The sequence below is a fragment of the Arabidopsis thaliana genome, chromosome 3, assembly GCF_000001735.4.
Source record: "Arabidopsis thaliana chromosome 3, partial sequence".
NCBI lineage: Eukaryota > Viridiplantae > Streptophyta > Magnoliopsida > Brassicales > Brassicaceae > Arabidopsis > Arabidopsis thaliana.
In genome coordinates, this window is record NC_003074.8 from 20260849 (window position 1) to 20278540 (window position 17692).

The following is a 17692-nucleotide window of genomic DNA, read 5'->3' on the forward strand; positions in this document are numbered from 1 at the left end:
GAGGTCTCGAAACAATTAAGCATAACTTAGTAAAAGTTGTTGTTGTTCTCAGAAAAATACTTGAGCACTCTTCATGAAACATATTTTGAAGCACTTACTTAGAAGTGCATCTTTGAAAGTAACTTTATGTTTTGCAGTTCTCTCTCTCTGCTTACGAGTGCACGCACACAGGAAATAAAGGTTCAAATATTATAAACTAGTGGAAGTAAAATTATGGGTTGGAATCTTGGAGACTAAACGATTTAGCAAGGAGAGGGAAGGGTCAAGGGCTAATATTTTGGGCCAAACTATTTCTAAAAGCCCAAGAAACTAAAAAAATGTTCAAAGCTAAACAATGTAATGAAAAACATTTTCAACAAAAACATTTTCTGTCTCTAGCTCTCTTATCTTCTTTTCCTCTGACCAACCAAAGTAAAAGGACCATTTGCATTTATACTAATGTAAGATGTTTAAAGAAGAAGCCCAATTGTCTGCAGCTTCTTCAGTGAATCATTAAGGAATCGAAAGCCAATTATCTGAACACTAGATAGACGATCAAAACACTATTCAATAAAATGTACATCTTTTGTTTTAGTTATTATTCCGACGAAAGTAGCGACCCTTTTTCTATTCAACAAGAACATAGCAGCGCACCAATATTATTGGGCCATCTCCTTTTCATTGACTTTGACCAGCTCCTTTTCATTGACGTTTTTTTGTATTATTGGGCCAAACAATATATTGAAGCCCAAAAGATTAAAAATTGTAATATATTCAATTGTGGGCTCAATTGAAGATTTTAGAGGAAAACACAACCTTTTCATTGACTCTTATAAGATTGTGTCGTTAATAATGTGGTGTTAACTTTCCTCAAAACTCTTACTTCCTAATTGTTGATAGGAGATTTAGATTAGCTAGAAGAAGGCACAGCTACAAGATTTTAAAAACACACACTTACTTGTACTTGTAATTACACCCTCACTTATGGGTTCAGTATTTATGGATTCAGAAGTCTTCTTTAGTTTGTTGGGCCAAACTACTTTTAAAGCCCAAACGATTACATCTTTTTTTTTTACTGTTGTTATTATCTTAAGACAATAATCACGTGTTATAACCAACTCTATTAAATTTCTGTCACAATTAGAATTTAAAGCCTGACACAAAATCCATGTGAGCCAAAAATTCAACTAACCAATGAAAATACATCTACCCAATTGACAAATGTCATGCAACCATATTTGTGCTTTTATAAAATAAATATTAAATATCAAATATTAACAATGGTGGATTGAAATTTCTGTTATGACTTAAACTTATGACATATTGCATAGTTTTAGACTTTTAGTAGTTCGGGTGAATGAGCCAGTAGAGTTGGTAAAACATTTTGATTCTAATCATATATCAAAACTTGTTAAGGTAGGATTCTACTAAATTTATAACTAATGCCCATATGATTTATTTTATTGATTATTGATTTAGCTTTTGCTTTTTTTTTTCTCCTCAAAAAAGGGAAATTTAATTCATATGATAATAGCTGGTGGTCTTTGTGGGCACATAGCCCAAGAACTTTGAAAATACGCTCCGAAAAAGGAGGGAGAGAGAGACGAGGAAGATGAAGAATCAAACACAACAGAGACAAAAGACAATCTTATCCTCCTAAATTCTCTCTCTTTTCTCTTCTTTCGTAGGAACAACTTCTCTCCCTCCTGTTAATCCCGCCGTTTCTTACATTTTCCTCTGTTTTTTTCCCGGGAAACAGAAGGAAAATTTTCGTTTTTTTTTCTTCTTTTTCCCGGAAGAAGAGATCTTTGTGAATTAGGTAGCTGCCCACATCTTTAAGACTTGTCTCGAGGTATAAAGATTATATCTTTTCTTCAAAATATACCTTCTTTGTGTCTTCTTACCTTCTCTGTTTGGCTATGCCAAAACTTTCGTGCATCTGTTTAACAGCAACGTTGTTTATTCCAGCTGGCGTGGCTTCATTCTTCCGGTTAATTCAATTGGAGAATGCAACAAAGGTTACTGCTTTTATTAGATTCTAAAGCTAGGGTTTTTGGGAACGTGCTTAATCTGTCTGTATCTTAGCATTTGAGATTGGGTTTTTGGGTATAATAACCTATTATGGATTCAGAATTGAGTTTTTCTTCGAGGGATGTGGTGAATTGCTGTGAATATGGTTGTGATTATTCTCTTGGGGCATGTTCTTCAGATCCTTTGGCTAGGACGGTGAAAAGAAAGTTCAACGAATTCAAAGAAGGGAACAACATGATGTTGTTACGAGGTTCTTCTGATTCATCTTCTTCAAACGCTAAGATACTAGTTGAGAATGAATGTGCAGCTTTACTTGAGGCTCTTTCTAGCCAAAGGGAAACAGTTAAAGATCTTCATTTAGAGCTTGAAGAGGAGAGAAACGCTGCTGCATCTGCAGCTAATGAGACTATGTCGATGATACTGAGGTTGCAGAGAGAAAAGGCTGAGATTCAGATGGAAGCTCGGCAATTCAAAATGTTTGCTCAAGAGAAAATGACACATGACCAAGAAAAGCTCTCGGTTTTGGAGAATTTGTTGTATGAGAAAGAACAAGCTATCGAGGCATTGACTTATGAGGTCGAAGCATACAAGCATAGATTGTTGAGCTATGGGGTATCTGAAGCTGAGATACATGATCAGATACTTGGTTTTGGCAGAGACTCTAGCACGGTTGGCTTTGATGTTTACCCTTGCGAGTATACTTCTTTGGAATGTAGTGTGGATGAGAACCCGAGTGGACCAGATGGTAACTTTGAGATTGAAGAAAAGGTGATGGTTGGTCAGTCTCCAAGATGGCCATATTATGATCCCAATTCGCCTTTAGGAACTGCAAAAGATATTAAGGGGGCATCTTTCGCAGACTCTCCTATGTCTAGTAGTAGCGACCGAGTTTATACTATCGACTCCATTCACGTGGGAGTTTCTGAAGTTAAGATTGACGATGAGCCTAATAAGATGAGTAAGGGAAAGTTAAATGGTGATCACTGGAACTCTCCAAGATACCAAGAACCGTTCACGACTCAGCAGGGAGTTAACGAGCCAGATATAGAGAAGCTTTACACAAGGCTTCAAGCACTTGAGGCAGACAGGGAATCACTGAGACAGATCATTGTGTCGATGCGGACAGACAAAGCTCAGTTGGTGTTGCTGAAAGAAATCGCACAGCATTTAACAAAGGAAACCGGCGCAACAAGCAGGCGAAACCCTGTTAGCAAAATGCCATCTCTTAAAGTATTCTCTGTAGTAACGGTCTTCAAGGTAAATAAATCAAAACAATCTCTCCTATCTAACTCTTACATGTTGCATACTGAAACTCCGTGTAAGCCTGAATTTTGCTTTCCCTTCATTCTTGTGTTTCAGTGGATTGTGTCTTTCGTTTCGTGGAAAAGGAAAGCCAGACAAAACAAGTAAGCAGATTTACGAGTCAAAACGCTTTGCTGTTTCCCTCACATTGTGGCTGGTATTACTGCTTTCTGATGAAATCAATTATATAAATTGCATTGCAGGTATGTTTATGAGTTGTCAGCAAATAATATGGGGATGCTTATGATTCTAGGCGAGGGATCTGGAACTAGGAGATGGAGATGTTTAACGAGTTCACATGTCTAGATTTCCATTTTTTTATCAGGCTTCTTTGGCGTAGTTAGTGCAAAACAAATGTACATTGCTCTGCACTCCAATCAAATATGTATGTTGGATGATTCAGAATCTGGTTGAATATGTTAAAAGAATCTCCTTTTCTTTTTTTGGCTCTTGCATATCCTCAAGCCAAGATCATAAGTCATAACAGGGTCTGACAAAGAGAAATCACTATATGATGCGTTTAAGAGAAAGATTCAAACCAAATTTTTGTGCATTGCCATCAAAAGTGTTTCTGGATATGTTCAGCCACATTACTCATAACATTACCATTGCGTTTATAACATTCATTTCATACATAATGATGAAAACTTGGAAAAAAATAACAGAGACAGATCACGAAGGAGACAGCGAAACCGTGTAAGACTTGTTGCAATACTTTAAGTTCTTTAGATGGCCTGATTGAAGCTGAGGACAGATCACTGATCCAGGAATGTCCGACGCATTGTCGTTTGTTTCTCCTGTGCCTTCTATGACTCTAGACTCAGGGTCTGTCTTCTCAGGGACTTGTGGTAGACCAATGTTTAAATTAACCGAGGTTGGCTCGGTCACAAAGCTGAATCAAACTCATCGAATGTTAGCATTTCCAAACAAAGACTGAAAGTTTTTTGGTTTTGGAAGAGAAGAGAAGAGATTGTGCATCAACGAACCTGGCTTCAAAGTTTTGTCCATTAGCACCCACATTTGCACATATATTGCTAATAATCCACGGCGGAATATATTCACCTTTAATCTCAACCATGTAGCAACTTGTATGTTCTGTTTTTACCATCTCAGAGCATTTGATCTGGAGATCGAAGAAAAAATAACCTCGAAGTGTTATCATAGACTAAGGATGTCACAGCAAGGGAACCACAGGATACAGAGCAAAGCATCGAATGTGTGAATCTACCTCGGGAGAAGACAGTGCAGCATTCTGAAATGGCACTGGTGAAGATAATACAGGAACATCTGCGGTAGGAAGAAATTCAAAAGAATACCTACACATGATTGAGAAACAATGGTTACAAACTTCCAATCATAATCAAAGTTCATTAACAAGATTTACATGTGCACAATATGAATTTTTTTTTTGTTTCTAAAAGATGTTCAAACGCACCTATAATTTAACAGAAGATCATACAATCCATGTACGCTCTCATTTCCGACAAAGGCCAAGAAAGATTCTGGAGTATTATCAATGTTTGAGACAGAACGCGAACGACGAATCTGCATCCATTACACGGAGTGAGAAAAAATACGCCTATAATCTCTCATATAAGAAGGTGCTTCACATGGTTCATAACAGTGAAAGAGTAGACAAAAATATGTTTCCTGCATAGATAACTAAACACGCACAAACCTGGCCAATGTTATGATTCTCTAACTCTGAGAGCTCAGCAAGATCTTCAACAGTGGTCTGATCCATTTTAGTCTTGCAAAGAGGCATAGAGTAGCAGATGTCCTGTGAAAAACATAGTCAAATCAAATTTAGTAAAGTAAGGATGACTATTTATTGATAATGTAGGCACAAGGTTTGCATAACATGAGGAAAAGACAATGGATAATGCATTAGATCTAGCTTGTCGTCTCAACTCTCAAGGAATGCAAAACACAAACAATTTACGTATACTAAGTAAGGCAAAAGGCTAAACAATACGGAGGCAACATATCTTACAAGATTTTTAAGCATGGCTCTCAATCTTCTAGTTGACTGGGTGATATAGCCATTGCATGAGCGTTTGGCACCCCCTGACTCACAGCTTCCAGTGAACATTGCCACAAACTGAGAAGTACAGACTACAAATAATGCACGATTAAGTTCAGTTTCATTCCAAGAGTACAGCATACAAGTCATTTACAATAAGCTGTGCATTTAAGTTCACTCTTGAATAGCATTAAAGGTTAACTTGATTTTGATGCATCTTTGCCAAGACAAAAGAAGTAAAAGTAAGGTCTATACCAAGTTCATCTAAATGAAAGTGTTAGTGGTAAACAAAACACGGATGGATCTATGTCTCTGCGGAAAAAATTTACACCTAATGCATTTGTATCACAGTAAGTAAGTACTACAAGGATCCGGTTTGTCTTCATTAACCTAGTGCCTTACACCCAAAGAAAAGTCACATCAAATCAGGCAAAGATAAGATGAAATTACCATAAAATACTTTGCAGAGATTCTTTCGAAACATAAAATATAAACTTCGAAATGCATCCTCCCATGCCAATTTTCGCTTTTGTAGGAAATCAACTTCACCTTAAATAGCAAAATGAGGATCTCTTTATAAAACTCAGAAGGAAGATGACTGATAAGAAGGTATAGCTTAAGAATTCTCATTAACAAACCTCTGTCTGATACAGATGCCACCATTGCCGATATGACAAAAGGTGGCAAGGTGGACTGAGGATAAACCCACGAGTGTAGTGACATGGAATTTAACACCTGGGAAACCACAGATGCTCCAGAACCACTACTGTTATCTTGATTTACCACATTACACGACAGCGACTTCAGCTGTGGCATACCATTGTATGTGCTACCCATGATTGATCTATGTAACCTAGAACATGAGAATGGAATATAATAAACTGAATCAAACTTTGAATCAAAAGAAAACCACTAGGTCAACAAGATTTAATATGAAAAAAGTGAAGATAAAGGGAATACATCTGTGTGATGACAACCCATATTTTCATCTATCATCATCAGGAAGTGGTATGTGTTAAACTATTACGAGGTGTCAAGGAGGAATCACTCAGATTCAACTTCAACCATCATATGATTCTATTACACAATGTACATGAATATCAGAAATAGCTCAACTCACCAACTTAATGGAGAAGAGGAAACAAGTCGAGCATAAGTCTTCAAGGAAAGGTCCAGAGGAATCTTCTGCCCAGAAACTTGAAACTCGGACATGAAACTTCCACTTAATGAAGCAGTATCATCTTCCCCAGTTATGTCGCCAGGATGAACCAGCAAAGGTTCACAAGTAGCAAGTCCTTTCAATGCTTTGTTCTGTTGAAAGATGACATCAGTTTCACCAGGACCAGATACATAACCATCTGACAGTATCAAAGACTACCTAGTGAAACATACCATATCAATATCTGGCAAGCAGGATAATTCTTCACCCCTGGTTGAAAGTTGTGTGACACTGCGAAATATGCTCTGGCTACATCTCTCATTTGTTTGACGAGCTTCAGCCTTAGTGTCATCAGGAACTTCAGTAGAAGCATTATTCTCCTCACTGCTAATACATTAAAGCATTAACATAAGTTGCAGCACATAAAGTCAGCTTACTCCAGATAGAAATTGCCTGAGGGGTTTTACCGAATAAGTTGTCTTTTGGTGGCAGCAAGATTCGAGAGTAAAGAAACATTGATTAGGCTGCTGGATTGCTTCGCACCATTTTCCTGTGGTAAAGACAAAAAAACTAATAAAAACGATGTTTACTAAACTATATTACTTTCACGAAATCAAAAGAATCAACAATAGAGTCAGAGAGGTCATGAACCTTAGAGTTTTCTTTGCCAGAGAGCATCCAAGGCCTAGCCTTTTTGACAGGATACAGTTCATCCATACGCATCTCAATGTATTTTGGATTCTTCGAAAGCTCTGATTTCTTGAACCCATTTTCTCTCTCAGCACTACTGCCAAGACAAATCTAGTAAGAAAACATAAAAGTTGAAAAACTTGACAGACATGATGCTTTATACCTTTTGCAAGGACGCAATGCATCAAAAGCTTCTTTAGCTTGGTCCACAAAAGCAGTCCGTTTCAATTGTTCTCCCTGTTGAGTGAGAAGGGTATTCAAATAAACAATCTTCAGAGATAACTTCCAATAACTCAACGAGGAAAACATTGCACAATAAAGAGAAAGAATCAAACTTACTCTCAGTTCAGAAGGCGTCTTCCTCTTAGCAACTACTTTCGTCATTTCCAAATGATACTGTTCGCTTGATCCCCAAATTTACCTAACCCCAATACCAAATCTGACGCACAATGTTATTATTCCATTTTACCAGCAAGATCTTTGTCAACATAAAATATCAATTCGGTTCAAAAATCCTCACAATATGAACCCTAGAAACTGGTGAATAGTACCAGCGAAGAACTTACAAGCGAAAAAAAACAAAATCACAAACATAAATGAGAGATAGGACATACTCACCACGCTCGATGGTTAATCTCTTAGCGATGTAAACATAGAAACCCAGCGGCGATTACGAGCTCGTCGTGGTGTAATTCTCCTCCACGGCGGGGCAGGCTAGGGTTTTTTCATTATTCTCTCTATTTTGTAAAATTTAGGGGAAACAAACAAAAAATAGTGGAGAGTGAGATTGGAGGGAAGAGGAAAGAGCGTGAAATCGGAAAGCTGCTTTTCAAAAAATTTGGTCGAAATAATTTGGGATTCCCTCCTGTTACTGTTTTTGTAACAGTCAATCTAACGCCGCCGTTACTTTCATAACGTTGACTAATTTCTTAAATCAGCCATTGATTTGTTTCGGTTCTTTCCGGTTTATACATGTAATAACCAAGCTGAACCAGCAAGCACCAAATATAATAATGATCAAAATCACTTCAACCAACAAACAGGCTCCTAATATAACTTGGTTTAATAACAACAAATCAAATGTTTTGCGACCAAAAAAAGAAAGAAGAAGAAGATTAACCTGTCTCTAGTAGCCTCGACAGACAAATTATACATAACCAACAACTCTTGTCTCTAGAAAAATACATGTCTTTTCATATTACACAATCCTAAATGATCTCTCTGCCTAAAAGGTAATAAAACACACAAGCAAGAGCCTCCTCCAATCCATTGAGCCACTTCTTTGTTTACTTCTCTTGATGCCTGCCGTTTCTTTTCACCTGAACCACAAGATCAACAATTCTGTTTAAATCAAACTCAGTTTACAAACACAACAAAAGCAAAGACATGGCTTCATCAATTTTAGTCGTCATCTATGTGTTAATGGGTCTTTACTTCCTAGATTGAATCTACCAGGGGGTACTAAAACATCTTTGCTATTAATACCATAAGAAAAACAAAGGAACAACTATGCATCCAAAGGAAACAACACATCAGCTTTCACACCAGTAAATATCAGAAGCAGTACAAAAGATATTAAAACAGAGAAGAGGCAATGAAGCAGATTTACCTGAACCAAAACTCCATCTAAGAGGAAGGACATACCGCTGCATCCTCCTCAGCTAAAGACACAACATAAGGCTGAACTTTGAATGTTTCAGTAACATTACGGCTGAGCTCGTACTTCACAACCTTCGTCCCAAATATGTTGAACCTTCCTGCGCTATTGTAAGCAACCTCCGCATCAGCACCCTTCCTAAAAACTACCCTAGCCCGGTTTTTCTCCCTGTCAACTTCAGTCCGCAACTCCTGTATAGGGCCAAAATGTCTGAACATTTTACTCAGACTCTTCTCAGGAGGTATTGTATCAGTTTCAAAAAAGTTCATTATAATCTCAGCTGGTGCATTCTCATCAATGTCTGCCGGTTTCTTAGTGGCTGAATGAGGAATACTGATCTGAGACTGTCGTCTTCTGTATGGTCGCCGAGTCCTTTGAACCTGAGCAGGTTTCAACTCAACCGGCACGACTTGATAATTTCCCTTTTCAGTAGCCGGTGTTTGCCCTTCACCACCATTATGGATCACTCTGTCAGTCCAGTATGTGTCGCCCATTTCCTCAAACTCAAATGCTTCAGTTCCTGCTACATTAGAATTGGATGGTCTACCTCTTTTCTTGCTTACCTTTTCCGTGGTAACTTGCTGCGATGCTGATGAGTTTCGGAAATCCAAGAAAAAGCCAGTAGCAATGTCAGATACAACGTTCTCTTTAACAGGGTCTGTGGCTGCGCAATGAAGCTGGGATACAAAACTCTCAACAGAAAGAGTTTCATCACCAAAGTTACTACCCTTCAAAACTGAAGGAGATCCTGCCATCTGACTTGCAGCCCTGGCTATGCATGCACCAATTTTAAAGGACGGCCTTTCGGCAAAAGACACCTTGGCGAATGAAACAGTCTTCCTACCTTCTCCTGGTGAATCCTCACTCAGGACATCAGCCTTTCGTTTCACACCATTGGTCTTAACATCAGAACCAGCTTCATCATCAGCATAAACAAAATTGTTGTGATTTTCTTCCATTTCTGCATTTTCCTTTTGGTTTGGGTCGAAACTTGGAGCTTCATGAGTAATGTCATCTTCCTCTATCATTGTATCTTGTACATCTGCTGTTTTCTTGTCGAGGCATTGATGATCCTTATCTTGTTGGTTTTCTTCAGATCCCAAAGTTGCATCAGAAGTCTCTTTTGAACAATCAGTTGCAGCAGCTGGAGATTCTGCCCCAACACCAACACGGGCTTCATTCGATTCAGTTTCTATATCTGCTGTGACAACGTCCTCTGCCATGTCAGTAACTTTCTTATCCTCTTTCAAAGATACATTCCCGGTTTCGGTTTTAAGGTCTTGTATATTTCCTGACCAAGATGATACACCACTGAAATCAATAAAGTTGGTAATATCAGAAGTTGGATCAAAAAGAGCATTATGATCCAACGGTTCAACTTCACCTGGAGCAGCATCTTCAGTGGGACTATTTGGGATTGCTGAATCAGCAGATTCAATTGTTCCCGTAAGATCACTTGTCATATCAGCATTATCTTTGCGTTCATCAATTTCCATTTTCTTTACTACATTGGATTCATTGTTGTCAGCTTCAGCTATTGGAACATCTTGTGTTTGAACCATACTTGCACCAGCAGATTCATTGCAAGCATTATCCGAACCACTGCCTACTTTAACAACCTTTTCCACATGTTCCCCTGCCACACCATCAATTTCCATGGCAACTCCGTTTTCCTCTTTCTGATTTTCTTCGTCTGTTTCCTCTTTGCTCAATTTGGTAGACTCCTCTGGAACCTGTGCAGATTCTGAATGCTTAGCATCTTCGGTCTCATTCTCTTCATCTTCCTGTTTGCTATCAACTTCCATTTCGTTAATATCCTTCTCGATTTTCTTTGTTGTCTCCTTCTCTTGGTCAGCTTTATCTTCTGCAACAGAAAGCGTCTCACCATGGACTGGATTTAGCTGGAAATTTTCAGTTTCAACATCTTGTTCTGCATCACAAACACCACCGTTATCTTCAACTTCACATGTTGCCTTCTCATCAGTAGCTTCATTCGCAACAGAATTTTCAGTCTCCTCTTCTCCTGCAGTTTCATGAGTAGCACCACTTTTACTCTTAACTTCAGACTTAGCCGTTTCATCATTCAACTTCACCTCAACAGTTCCAGTATCTCCTTCACACTCAATCTCAGTGACAGCATCAGTCCTTTTAACATCATCATCATCATCAACATCAACAGTAGCTAAACCTCCATCATTCGGGTTCTTATCAGAAACGCCTAAGTCCGTATTGGCATCCTCATCAACTAGGGTTTCAGTTTTAGAAGATAAACCTGATCCCTTACCAGCTTCCTCCATGGGCTCACTGCAATCACGAACAGCCTCACTTTCCTCTCTCGGTTCCTCCATGTGAATTATCTGATTCCAGCTCAAAATTACTCAAGACGTCCGTAATTATTATAAAAAAAAAAGTCGAAAACTTTAAACAAGAAACAGAAATCAGAGCAAAGGGTATTCACAAAAAGCATGAAAGATTCCAGATTTCAGTGATACAGTAAGTGAAATTAACAACGAGAATAATGAAATTGGCGAAATTACCTCAAGAGATCTTGCAAGATTTGGAGAAAAGAAACCAAAGGCTAGGGCTTTAATGGGTGTCAGTAACAGAGACGACTCAGACGAGTGTGGGTTTCCAAGAAAGAAGAAGAAAAGTGAACACTACGCCGAATTCGTCAGTCGAGCTCGAGCGTATCAGTCATATTTGTTTTAAGTTCTTCGGAAAACTTTTAGATTCGGAGAGGAGAGCTACCGAATAACTCTTTTGCCTGTTCACGATTTTCGGGGAGGGTTGGTTTTATGATATATTGCATCCCTATGATCCATTTAATCGACCGTCTTGATTTATCCACGTGGCTCTTTTTTGAGGTAAACTTCCGATTTTTTCTAAATTAAAATAATTCAATACATATATGGACATTTTTTTGTTCTTCTTTTCCTTTTGGATATTTTTTGTTTTTCCAAATATTTTTGTTCATGCCAAAAATCCAAACATGATGCATCTAAAATTAGCTTAAGATCAGTTTACTAATATAAACCATGATACGTAGATTCGTGGTTTATGTTAGTGTCGTTGCTAGATTAACGTGATGAAAAAGACTCATCTATGTCTTTGTGACTTTTTCTGGTTTGGGATAGAAGGTATGCTTCAATTTCTACAACAGAAACCATTTCACCATGACACCATCCACTGAACTTTACCGGGACTTTTCAGTTTGAACATTTTGGTTAGCATCAAAATCACCACCGTTATCTTCAACTTCACAGTTTTCCTTCTCATCAGTCACCTCATTCCCACCAGATACTACACTCTCCTATTCTCCTGCACTTTCATGACTTTCACTATGTTCACTCTCAACTCCAGAGTTGGCTGTCTCACCATTCGTTTCAACCTCAACTAAGTCAACAACTGTCTCACTGACTCTCAGCACATGCTCTCCCTCATCTACCGGCTTCACCTCATCAGAGACCAGTGTGGTGAAGAAGAAAACGCAATACTCGAAGAGAAAACCAACTTATGATCCCTGAATTTTTCACTTTTAACCCAATAGCTTGTTGTTTTCACTTTTTAAGATCAAAACTTTCAAAGATATCTAAAAGAACCTTTTTATTTCGTATTTGTTCACGTCGAGTTAAAATGTGCTAAAAGAACTCTTTTCATTATATTAAAAACTAATTAATACATAAAATGGCTATAATTATAATTAACTTTATATGTTGATATATAATTAACTATCCTAAATACTTATAACTTTCTTTCGTTTTACAATCATAGCTACTCTTTTCTTAGATGTTAATATGATGATTGCACGAGTTTGTTGGGCCGAATCCAAACTATCTATGGAGGATTCGTTTGTATCCACCACTGTCACCGGCAAGAAAGAAGCACATACATTCATGTCCTATGACTCGAGTTTGGTTTCACGTTATTGCTAGGCTAACCGAAGAGATTGGTGTATCTCATCATGTCCTTCGTATTTAAGTAGAACACTTCATTATAAAGCGATTTTATATAAAAAAAAAACTTGTCAGCTTAGCTTCAATGAATAAATTATTAAATGTAACGAAATTAAATTATTACAAATACAAGTCTCTAGAAAAAAATAAAGCTTAGTGAGATGGATAAAATGAATAATTTTGGGCTGAGTCAATCGTTTGATTAACAGCTTCTAGCCTATCAATGTATGGCCTTCTTCTGTATGCTCTCTCCTCCAACTGTGCCTATTCAACAGAGTCAAAAACGCAAATCTTTATAAAATCAGTTTAATAGATTTTCCGACACACGAAGATCACAACATCTTGCATGTAAGAGACCTTTCCGTTTTTTATTAACCTATAAGCACCAAGATCCAACTAAATTATTACAGACACACGTGCTACAGCGAGGGATCACGTGCCAAAGCAGGGCCTAGCTAGCTGAGGGTGGATCCATGTGATAATTACATCATGGGCACATGAGGCCATGACTGACATCAACTTAATAACGTGATCAACTTGTGTATGCATGTGTGCGTATGTCTCATCAGTTTTATTTGGTGCATATATATAGAGTAAACAAAAAAATGATGGATAGACAGAAGCTAGATGGTTAAGATTAAAGAACAACACTATATGTGAAGAAGACACGTTACGTGAATGTATAATATTACTAATTTGTAAATTGTAGTCGTCGTAAAGAGAGATAAAAAAAGAAAAAAAAAAAAGCAGCAAATTTATATTAACTAAGTACGTATGTGAAACCAAATGTTGATTCTGATATGTATATTTTTTTTCTCAAATGATTATTGCTATAGTACTTAATTATCCAGATATGTAATTTTCGATATCTTTTTAGTGACTAGCTTCCGTTATAAGGTTTAGAAATAGAATGACAAATACCTGATATAGGAGGAGTGGAAAAAGAAAGAGGTTTCGAAAATGAAGGTTGTGGAAACCCGATGGCTTGAGATTGATGATAAGGATAGACAGTGTAGAAAGGCACCATTGGACTTGCTGCCCCAACCATAACTCGTCCTCCACCATACATGTGATGGTGGTAATATTGCGGTTGTGGCTGCGATTGCGGTTGTGGTTGCATTTGTGCATAGTATCCGTTCATATAGGTTCCTCCGACATATCCAACTTTCTGTTCATTAAACAACCACATAAGAAATTCATAATTAAGTGGAAAATCATAGAAGAATATCGATTATTTTTTAATGAATTAGAATTCATGAGACTTACTTGATTGAAGGTCATGTTCGGGGCAACGTAGGCGGAAGGGTACCTTAATTCAATATCAAGACGGGACTAATCAAATTATCATACGTACATATTCAAGAAGATTAAACCTTAGACAATAATTTACCCATAGAAAGGAACGGCTTGATGATTTTGTTGTTGATGTTGCTGGTTTGTGAATCCGGACGGGTAGTACCACTGAGAATGATTTCCAACATGTGGTGGCGTGGCCCTGTTCCCATTTTTTGGTCCTTCACATGTCAAAACATCATTGATGATAATGTTAATATTGGTTTTGAAAATTGATTCTAAAAAGGTTGAATAATGGCAAAGTGGTCTTTCGATTCCATTCATATCAAGGTTTAATCCTTACATTGTCTCCTATCTATGGCAAAGTGTTTTTTCCAAATTGTAAGTGAAAACATAATTAGCTTTTTTATAGGACATTATGGCCAATAATGTGTATATATATAGCTTTTTTATTAGATAAAATAAAATGAAGATGGACCTTGTTGAGGAGAGGTCATGGTAGGGGATTTACGAAGACGGCCACCGAGGGAGGCGAGATTGCAGTTGGCACGGCGGCCATTGATGATCGGAGTAGAGTCTTCGCAAGCTCTCGTGGCAGCTTTCGCATCTTTGAAAGTCACCTATCAAAAACATATTTTAAAACAAAATGAGAAAGGAACAAAGAAACAAAAGTGAAAGAAAAGAAACGAGAGAGGAAGGAACATACAAAGCCATATCCTTTGGAACGGCGAGTGAGTTTGTCGGAGATAATGACTGCCTCCAAGATGTCCCCATACTTGATGAAATGATCATACATTGCTTCTTTGTGAGTATCCCAAGCCAATCCTCCTACGAACACTTTGGTCAGCTTCGTGTCTCCGAAACATCCGTTCACGTTGTTGCTCGTCGTCATTGGATCGTGTTTGTGTGTGAGAGAGAAAGAAAGGGCAGAGATAGAGAGAGAAGGAGAGCGAATTGAATTATATATAAAAAGTGAGAGAGAATAATAATAAAGAAGTTGTGTAAAATAAAGAGTGACAGATTGGTGGACAGGTAAGTCTTAACGTGATCACTACACCCTTCAATATGTCTCTATTCATTTCTCTTATGCATTTTCTCTTGATACGATCGCGACTACCAATCCCGCAAATGAAAAACTTATAATAACATCACCACAATTTTTTTTGCACTGTCATGGCCCATGCATGGGTTTCAGCAATGTTGTTGATTGACTTGTCCTACAGTCCTAGCCGAGCCAATTGGTGCTTTAGACGTCAAAATCTATTACAACTACATGGACTTCATTTTCTTAGAAAAATGTTTTGTGGAGCAGTAATGAGATCAGCTTGATTAATGACTTCATGAGATCTTAACCCAAATTTTGAAATTTTTTTTTACTGTTTTATACATATGTTTATAATTGATCCCCAAAACTGTATTTTTGCTTTAGGACCCAACAACACCAAATACTGTATAAACTAAAATTTAGATAAATTTCAGTTATTCTTTAACCTAGCTCCAATTTTGGTAAATTAAATTGTCAAACCAGATAAAACAAATGTCTGGAGTGTAAATAGCAAACGAACAAAAGAAACGTATGGAGTTGGACAGTTGTTGTTGAACCTGGGGTCTGATTTAGTAAAGAGCTTAGGCTGGGCCAAGTTTGGGCCTAACAGCAACACTAAAAAAAGATAGATTCACTTGTTTACGTCAACTATGTTTCGCAAATTCACAGAGCGTATTAAATTTAAAGAACGGGATAAAAAAAAAAAAGAGAGAGAAAGAAATAAAAAAAAATTATATGGAGCTTTTGAAGTTGACTTAGACCCAAAAAGTTTAAGAAATTTAGCGACACTATAAAGGCCTAAAGGAATCCTATCCTCCACCTTCATAAAGATAAAAGATTAGCTAAAAGCTTCTTCTTTTCCATGATGCATGATCAAAAGATAATTTAACTAGTTCATGCAAAAATACGGAAATACCCATTGTTGATAGAAACTTATGTTTCATAAACTAATAAAACATTTTTAAAAATAACTGACCAAAATGAACATTTTGAATGCTATTATCCATAAAGTTGATGTCAAAAAGATTTGGGGAAAAAGGTACTCCATCTGTTCCTTTTTGTTTGATTGTTTAGAAAAAAAAATTGTTTCAAAAAGATTGATTTTTTAGATTTTCAATACAATAGTTATTAGTTATAATTGATAAATTGTAAACTTCAATACAAATTAGTAAATATCATTAATTTAGTATAAGATAAGCTTAATAATGTCAAAAAGATTTAAGAAAGTAACAAACTTTTTCCTCTCTTTTCCTTTCTTTTGATTGCCTTTAGTTTGTGTCTTGACTCTTGATTTTTCCAAGTTGGATAATAATGCAGGCTTCATGATAACATTCAATATTCATTGCCGTTTACATTGTACACATAAACATAACATAACACACACAAAAGATGTCTCCATCACATGATAGATCAAATTGTACGTCACACAGTGTTGTTTACTTTAATTTTGTACCAATAATTATAAAAGCTGATATATACTGTATTTGATTATTTTAACTAATTACATTTTGAAAATAAAATTTTTAGAAACGTACGTATAAGTTAAGAGTATGATTAAAAAACAATTTTTGTTAAAATCCTTTTTTGTGTGTTAAAATATTTAGAACTTTTTTTTTAACACATATTTAGAACTTTCTTAATAATGAAATGGATGTATAAAACGATATATCGAATCTAGTATTAATGTGTACATAATATAATAACACAAATATACCCGAATAGAGGGTTGAAAATTGAAGAACACGTCAAAATATAGAAGCCATCCGAGATTATCGAGAATAATGTTGGGAAGATGTTGCTAATGACAAAGTTTGACCGTTCGAGCTCGTCGAGCCCTTCGGTTACGTCTTCCAAGACTTTGTCTAGTTGCATGGCATTTTCCGACATTCCTAAAAAGTAAAAACTCAAACACTTTGAAAAACTCCCCAACGGCCGATGCTTGTCTTATCACTTTCGAGCCAATATTTGACCATTCTTTGTTTTGTTTTGCTTAGTTTACAAGATTGATTGAACACAGTATACAAATGATAATAGCGTAGAAGTAACAAATTGTAAAGAAAAATACTCAAATAGCATGCCATCAACGAAACAAACAAAAGATCATCTTTAAGAAAGAAAGAAAATAAAAGGAAAGGAAAGAAGATTGACTTTTTAAATTTTAAACTTCTGAGGGTTATGACATATGCCGGAAGAAGGTGATAAAGTGCACCGTGCATATCATCATCTCAATGTAGAAATCAAAGTTTACATATCAATTTTTTTCTCCAAGAAAATATAAAATGTAATCCATTAATTTGGACTCATGATGCCACTTTCTCATAACTAGCAGAGCTCATCATTCCTTTTCATCATTTACTTCCCTTCCCAACTTTTCTTCACCAAACTATGATTTTGCAGAAGAAAACTCGAAAGTCATTGTTAATTAATACCATTTTTATTTTACTGTAGACAATATTTCCCTTATAACTATTTATAGAAATACTCCAAAATACTACTAGTGTATTAAAAACAGATAAAATTCAAAAGCAAAATTTTACCAAAAAAAAGAACTTAAAAAGCA

The 17692-nt window shown here is 36.6% G+C and overlaps 4 protein-coding genes and 2 long non-coding RNA genes across 20 annotated transcripts; 3 read left to right on the forward strand and 3 right to left on the reverse strand.

Annotated features, from left to right (window-relative positions):
* The first annotated feature begins 1326 nt into the window (after window positions 1–1326).
* AT3G54740 (zein-binding protein (Protein of unknown function, DUF593)) lies at window positions 1327–3838 on the forward strand. 8 transcript variants are annotated; one of them, NM_001339688.1, is made up of 6 exons: window positions 1327–1395; window positions 1489–1831; window positions 1948–1997; window positions 2189–3267; window positions 3370–3416; window positions 3516–3838. In NM_001339688.1, exons 4-6 carry the CDS (start codon window positions 2245–2247, stop codon window positions 3616–3618), a joined length of 1173 nt encoding a protein of 390 aa, NP_001319750.1. In that variant the 5' UTR covers window positions 1327–1395; window positions 1489–1831; window positions 1948–1997; window positions 2189–2244; the 3' UTR covers window positions 3619–3838. The 8 variants fall into 8 exon arrangements, with proteins under 8 accessions (NP_001319750.1, NP_001325672.1, NP_001319751.1 ...); NM_001339691.1 differs by having other exon boundaries at window positions 1489–1997; NM_001339689.1 differs by having other exon boundaries at window positions 1948–3267.
* AT3G54750 (downstream neighbor of Son) lies at window positions 3786–8037 on the reverse strand. Of its 5 annotated transcripts, none has more exons than NM_001203164.2 (15): window positions 7803–8037; window positions 7524–7623; window positions 7348–7421; window positions 7146–7281; window positions 6962–7044; window positions 6728–6878; window positions 6456–6646; window positions 5974–6188; window positions 5786–5884; window positions 5306–5427; window positions 4991–5092; window positions 4748–4857; window positions 4541–4628; window positions 4299–4435; window positions 3786–4204 (listed from the first exon to the last, which is right to left on the reverse strand). In NM_001203164.2, the coding sequence occupies exons 2-15, from the start codon at window positions 7566–7568 to the stop codon at window positions 3985–3987; spliced, it is 1773 nt and encodes a 590-aa protein (NP_001190093.1). In that variant the 5' UTR covers window positions 7569–7623; window positions 7803–8037; the 3' UTR covers window positions 3786–3984. The 5 variants fall into 5 exon arrangements, with proteins under 5 accessions (NP_001190093.1, NP_850703.1, NP_001327038.1 ...); NM_180372.4 differs by having other exon boundaries at window positions 3794–4204; window positions 7146–7278; window positions 7524–7605; NM_001339695.1 differs by having other exon boundaries at window positions 3841–4204; window positions 7524–7605; window positions 7803–8033.
* A 138-nt stretch (window positions 8038–8175) lies between these two features.
* AT3G54760 (dentin sialophosphoprotein-like protein) lies at window positions 8176–11656 on the reverse strand. 2 transcript variants are annotated; one of them, NM_001203165.2, is made up of 4 exons: window positions 11379–11656; window positions 10226–11198; window positions 8794–10132; window positions 8176–8503 (listed from the first exon to the last, which is right to left on the reverse strand). In NM_001203165.2, exons 2-3 carry the CDS (start codon window positions 11187–11189, stop codon window positions 8811–8813), a joined length of 2286 nt encoding a protein of 761 aa, NP_001190094.1. In that variant the 5' UTR covers window positions 11190–11198; window positions 11379–11656; the 3' UTR covers window positions 8176–8503; window positions 8794–8810. The 2 variants fall into 2 exon arrangements, with proteins under 2 accessions (NP_001190094.1, NP_191036.1); NM_115333.6 differs by having other exon boundaries at window positions 8794–11198.
* A 279-nt stretch (window positions 11657–11935) lies between these two features.
* Window positions 11936–12402, forward strand: AT3G08415. The gene is made up of 2 exons (NR_141445.1): window positions 11936–12065; window positions 12205–12402. It is a non-coding gene; the product is annotated as an other RNA (long non-coding RNA).
* Window positions 12403–12823: 421 nt separating this feature from the next.
* Window positions 12824–15168, reverse strand: ARP1 (RNA-binding (RRM/RBD/RNP motifs) family protein). Of its 3 annotated transcripts, none has more exons than NM_115334.4 (6): window positions 14794–15168; window positions 14566–14707; window positions 14185–14308; window positions 14061–14103; window positions 13716–13962; window positions 12824–13058 (listed from the first exon to the last, which is right to left on the reverse strand). In NM_115334.4, the coding sequence occupies exons 1-6, from the start codon at window positions 14977–14979 to the stop codon at window positions 13015–13017; spliced, it is 786 nt and encodes a 261-aa protein (NP_191037.1). In that variant the 5' UTR covers window positions 14980–15168; the 3' UTR covers window positions 12824–13014. The 3 variants fall into 3 exon arrangements, with proteins under 3 accessions (NP_191037.1, NP_001327150.1, NP_001030860.1); NM_001035783.3 differs by having other exon boundaries at window positions 12868–13058; window positions 14599–14707; window positions 14794–14976; NM_001339696.1 differs by having other exon boundaries at window positions 12824–13962.
* A 1758-nt stretch (window positions 15169–16926) lies between these two features.
* AT3G08420 lies at window positions 16927–17178 on the forward strand. The gene has a single exon (NR_141446.1). It is a non-coding gene; the product is annotated as an other RNA (long non-coding RNA).
* The last annotated feature ends 514 nt before the right edge of the window (window positions 17179–17692 follow it).

Coding starts and splice junctions, on each gene's coding strand:
- AT3G54740 (NM_001339690.1), top strand. CDS start 2,101: ATGGATTCAGAATTGAGTTTTTCTTCGAGGGATGTGGTGAATTGCTGT. Junction 3,268..3,369: donor CTGTAGTAACGGTCTTCAAG/GTAAATAAATCA, acceptor CTTGTGTTTCAG/TGGATTGTGTCTTTCGTTTC. Junction 3,417..3,515: donor AGGAAAGCCAGACAAAACAA/GTAAGCAGATTT, acceptor ATTGCATTGCAG/GTATGTTTATGAGTTGTCAG.
- AT3G54750 (NM_001203164.2), bottom strand. CDS start 7,568: ATGACGAAAGTAGTTGCTAAGAGGAAGACGCCTTCTGAACTGAGA. Junction 6,189..6,455: donor TCCTCTTCTCCATTAAGTTG/GTGAGTTGAGCT, acceptor CTCATGTTCTAG/GTTACATAGATCAATCATGG. Junction 4,629..4,747: donor GATCTTCTGTTAAATTATAG/GTGCGTTTGAAC, acceptor AATCATGTGTAG/GTATTCTTTTGAATTTCTTC.
- AT3G54760 (NM_115333.6), bottom strand. CDS start 11,189: ATGGAGGAACCGAGAGAGGAAAGTGAGGCTGTTCGTGATTGCAGTGAG.
- ARP1 (NM_115334.4), bottom strand. CDS start 14,979: ATGACGACGAGCAACAACGTGAACGGATGTTTCGGAGACACGAAGCTG. Junction 14,104..14,184: donor CAAGCCGTTCCTTTCTATGG/GTAAATTATTGT, acceptor TATTGAATTAAG/GTACCCTTCCGCCTACGTTG. Junction 13,059..13,715: donor TTCCACTCCTCCTATATCAG/GTATTTGTCATT, acceptor TCTGTTGAATAG/GCACAGTTGGAGGAGAGAGC.